Source organism: Penaeus vannamei, chromosome 25 (genome assembly GCF_042767895.1).
Source record: "Penaeus vannamei isolate JL-2024 chromosome 25, ASM4276789v1, whole genome shotgun sequence".
Lineage (NCBI taxonomy): Eukaryota > Metazoa > Arthropoda > Malacostraca > Decapoda > Penaeidae > Penaeus > Penaeus vannamei.
Genome location: NC_091573.1, coordinates 16,085,629 through 16,089,473, shown reverse-complemented (window position 1 = coordinate 16,089,473; position 3,845 = coordinate 16,085,629). Strand labels below are relative to the sequence as shown.

General features: G+C 31.4%; 1 protein-coding gene across 1 annotated transcript in view; it reads right to left on the bottom strand.

The window, feature by feature from the left end:
• Positions 1-3,644: 3,644 nt before the first annotated feature.
• LOC113808211 (uncharacterized) overlaps positions 3,645-3,845 on the bottom strand; it is a gene marked incomplete at its 3' end in the record, with an annotated part of 45,041 nt that continues 44,840 nt past the window's right edge. The window contains 1 exon segment of the mRNA XM_070138855.1: positions 3,645-3,795. Within this exon segment, the coding sequence (XP_069994956.1) occupies positions 3,645-3,795 (151 nt within the window).

Below are 3,845 nucleotides of genomic sequence, written 5' to 3'. Positions count from 1 at the left end.
TATGTAGTATATATGTACATATATATGTATATATATATATATATATATATATATATATATATATATATAGACACCTATATAATAAATATATATATACACAAATATATGTATATACATATATATGCATATGTATATATACATATATACATGTACACACACACACACACACACACACACACACACACACACACACACACACACACACACACACACACACACACACACACACACACACACACACACACACACACACACACACACATATATATATATATATATATATATATATATATATATATATATATATATATATACATATATATATATGTGTGTGTGTGTGTGTGTGTGTGTATAACAAAAGTGCGCGTGCTTATGTGTATAGTACGTGTCGCACGCGCGCTTACGTGTGTACATCCAAATTAAGGTAAATTACCGAGATGCTTGAACCAGCATGGCATTTTGCTCACCATCCGTGCAGTAACAGATACTCAAGGATACAAGATGACAGAGATAAGGCCTTCATCGCTGTATTTCGACTGCTATTCCGCGCCATTGCTTTTAATAACAGCATCCCCAACGTCACACTTACTTAACAACAAAATTACAATGCGAAATACATGAATACCTCTTCTTTTATATACGGATGTTATATATTGTTTCCAGTAGGTAGTATATCCCTCGTTTGATTATAGTATATGGTGAGAAAATATATTGAGGATTCGTGGAGGGGATACGGACCTCATACTAATTACAATTGGCGCCATTTTGTTGAGGGGGGACTTTTTTCAATGAGGGATACGTACTTACTCGGTAACTTTGAATAATTAAATTTCTTGGAAATACGTGTCAGATAAGTTTATGAGAAGTGGTATTTAGATGGAAGGTTTGTGATAGAAACGTATGCATTATTGATCACGTGGATATCAACGATTCCAGTATTCATGTGTGCGAACGTAGGCAAGATCACGAAAGAATTCTCAAAAGACCAGAAGAAGCTCAGTAACATGTAAATAAATAAAACGTATAGTATCAAAAGCATTATCTCCGCCATTACCGTGACTGACATTATAACTTTTGTCTATAAATACCATGGGTTTGGGCGGGGATGAAATAAAGCCGATGGAGCACGTCCGCAAGGCCAGTCGCACCTCCGGCTTCGGCTTGGTCATGGCTGGTAAACATTTGGGCGTTCGAAAAAGCAAAGAGCGTAGCTACAGAAACGCGTCTATATGTAAAATATGTCGTTTCGGTGTATCTAGAAAGCGTAATTTAGTGCGTTCTTGCGTTATCTGTTTGAATCGTTGTAATCTGGCCGTTGTTGTTTGCAGTTATGTGGATACGTTCACGATAACGGAATTTTTTTGAAGGGAAGAAGGGGTCTTCGTCCGCCATATTGCATTCATTATTTTTGAATTACAGGTACGGCGATTATAAAACGGAAAGTAACATTCTGCTAAACTTTTAATCCAAAGATGAAATAGAATGATCATATGATATATAAAACAAATTTTTTAGCTTGATCTTCTTTTGAGATTTAAAAAAATAGAGAGTTCCGAAAAAACGTGATTTAGTGTTGCCATTTACGTCTCATTACTTTTACTCTCCCCCTCCTCTTCCCCCTTCACACATATATACACATGTACTTTCTATAAAAGGACTTCAGTTTTTTGTTTATTATATATATTTTTTTTATTTATTCACAGCTATTATATTAATTCTTTTTTACTTTTTCTTTCTCTCTCTTTCTCCTTCTTTATTTTCTCCTCTTTCTCCTTCTCCTTCTCCTTCTCCATCTCCTTGTCTTTCTCCTTTTCCTTCTCCTTCTCATTCTTCTTTTCCGTCGCCTTCTCTTTTTCCTTCGTCTTCTCCTTCTCCTTCTTCTCCTTTTCCTTCTTCTTCTCCATCTCCTTCTCTTTCTCCTTTCCCTTCTCCATCTCCTTCTCTTTTTCCTTCTTCTTCTCCTTCTCCTTCTTCCCCTCCTCCTTTTCCTTCTCCACTTCCCCTTCCTTCTTCTTTCCCTTAAAAATTACTTAAAATAAAAACAAAATGACCTTTTACTATTTTGTTTTACATGAATCTTTCTCGACCCCCTTATCACTTTTCATTAATAAGAATAGAGAAAAAAAGGAAAAAGAAAAACACTTTTTAAGCTTTTATCCTTCCAAAAGGAGAGTGAAAGCGACTCCTCCCACTTCCTTCCGCGTTTTTATAAGTTGAATCCGAAATCCGGTTTCCGTTTTTGTAAGGCGCGCGGGAAATTCGTCCCTTGATTGGCGTTCTTCGGGTTAAATTTCTGATTTTAATTTTCTTGTTTTCATTTCTATTTCTTTCGGTATTTCTTCTTATTGTTTTCCGTTTCTTTATACAATAGAAGGAAGATACAATAGACTTTATGTTCTTAAAAGATGTTTACGAAATTATAGAGCTATGCTAGTCGTCTTTATTAACATTACTATTACTATTATTTTTCATGATAATTATAATTGCGATAAAGGTAATATTACTAATAATGATAATGATAATAACTATAATAATAACAATATTAATAAAACATCAATGACGATAATAATAATAATAATAATAATAATAATAATAATAATAATAATAATAATAATAATAATAATAATAATAATAATAATAATAATAATAATAATAATAATAATAATAATAATAATAATAATAATAATAATAATAATAATAACAATCATAATAATAATAGTAATAATAATAGTAATAGTAATAATAGTAATAGTAATAGTAATAATATGTATCATAATATAGTAATAATAATAATAATAATAATAATAATAATAATAATAATAATAATAATAATAATAATAATAATAATAATAACAATAATAGTTATAATAACAATGATAATAATATTAATAATAATAATGATAATAATAATAATAATAATAATAATAATAATAATAATAATAATAATAATAATAATGATAATAATAATGATAATAATAATAACAACAACAACAACAACAACAACAACAACAACAACAACAACAACAACAATAATAATAATAATAATAATAATAATAATAATAATGATGATGATGATAATAATAATCATAATAATACTAATGATACTGATACTGATAACAATGATAATAATAACTAAAGGGGTAACTGATGCAGTGATTTAAAAAATTCCGGAATTTTGGGCTAAGGCGCACCTCTAGTAAGAATTTCATAGAAATCTGTTCATAACTTTTTAGTTATCCTGCTAACTATCGAACAAACAAACTAACCTAATCAAAAACCTTGGCGGAGGTGATAATGATAATAATAGTTCTTATTATCATTATCATTATCATTTTCATTACTATCCTCATTGTCATTAGCTTCATTACCATTATCATTATCATTAATATCGTTATCATCATTATAATCATTATCATCATCATTATCATTATCATTATCATTGCCATCGTTATCATCATTATGATTAGCATTATCATCACCATTACCATTATCATTATCATCAACATCGTTATCATCATTATGATTAGCATTATCATCACCATTACCATTATCATTATCATCAACATCGTTATCATCATCATCATAACCATTACCATTATCACAACAACAACAACAACAGCAACACAGAAAGATTCTCACCGATAGTAAAGGCATTGCAACCCGGCGTGCCCTTGCAGATGCTCGTGCACTCGCTCGTGACGGCCGCGTCCTGCTTGGCCAAGAGGGGCTGCGAGTTCTCGTTGAAGTCCACGCCTACGGTCTTCTCCATGGTGATGGTCCCGCCGAAGCACTGGGCTGAGGGGAGGAGAAAGGGGAGAGGGATTAGAAGAAGGAGGAGGAGAGGG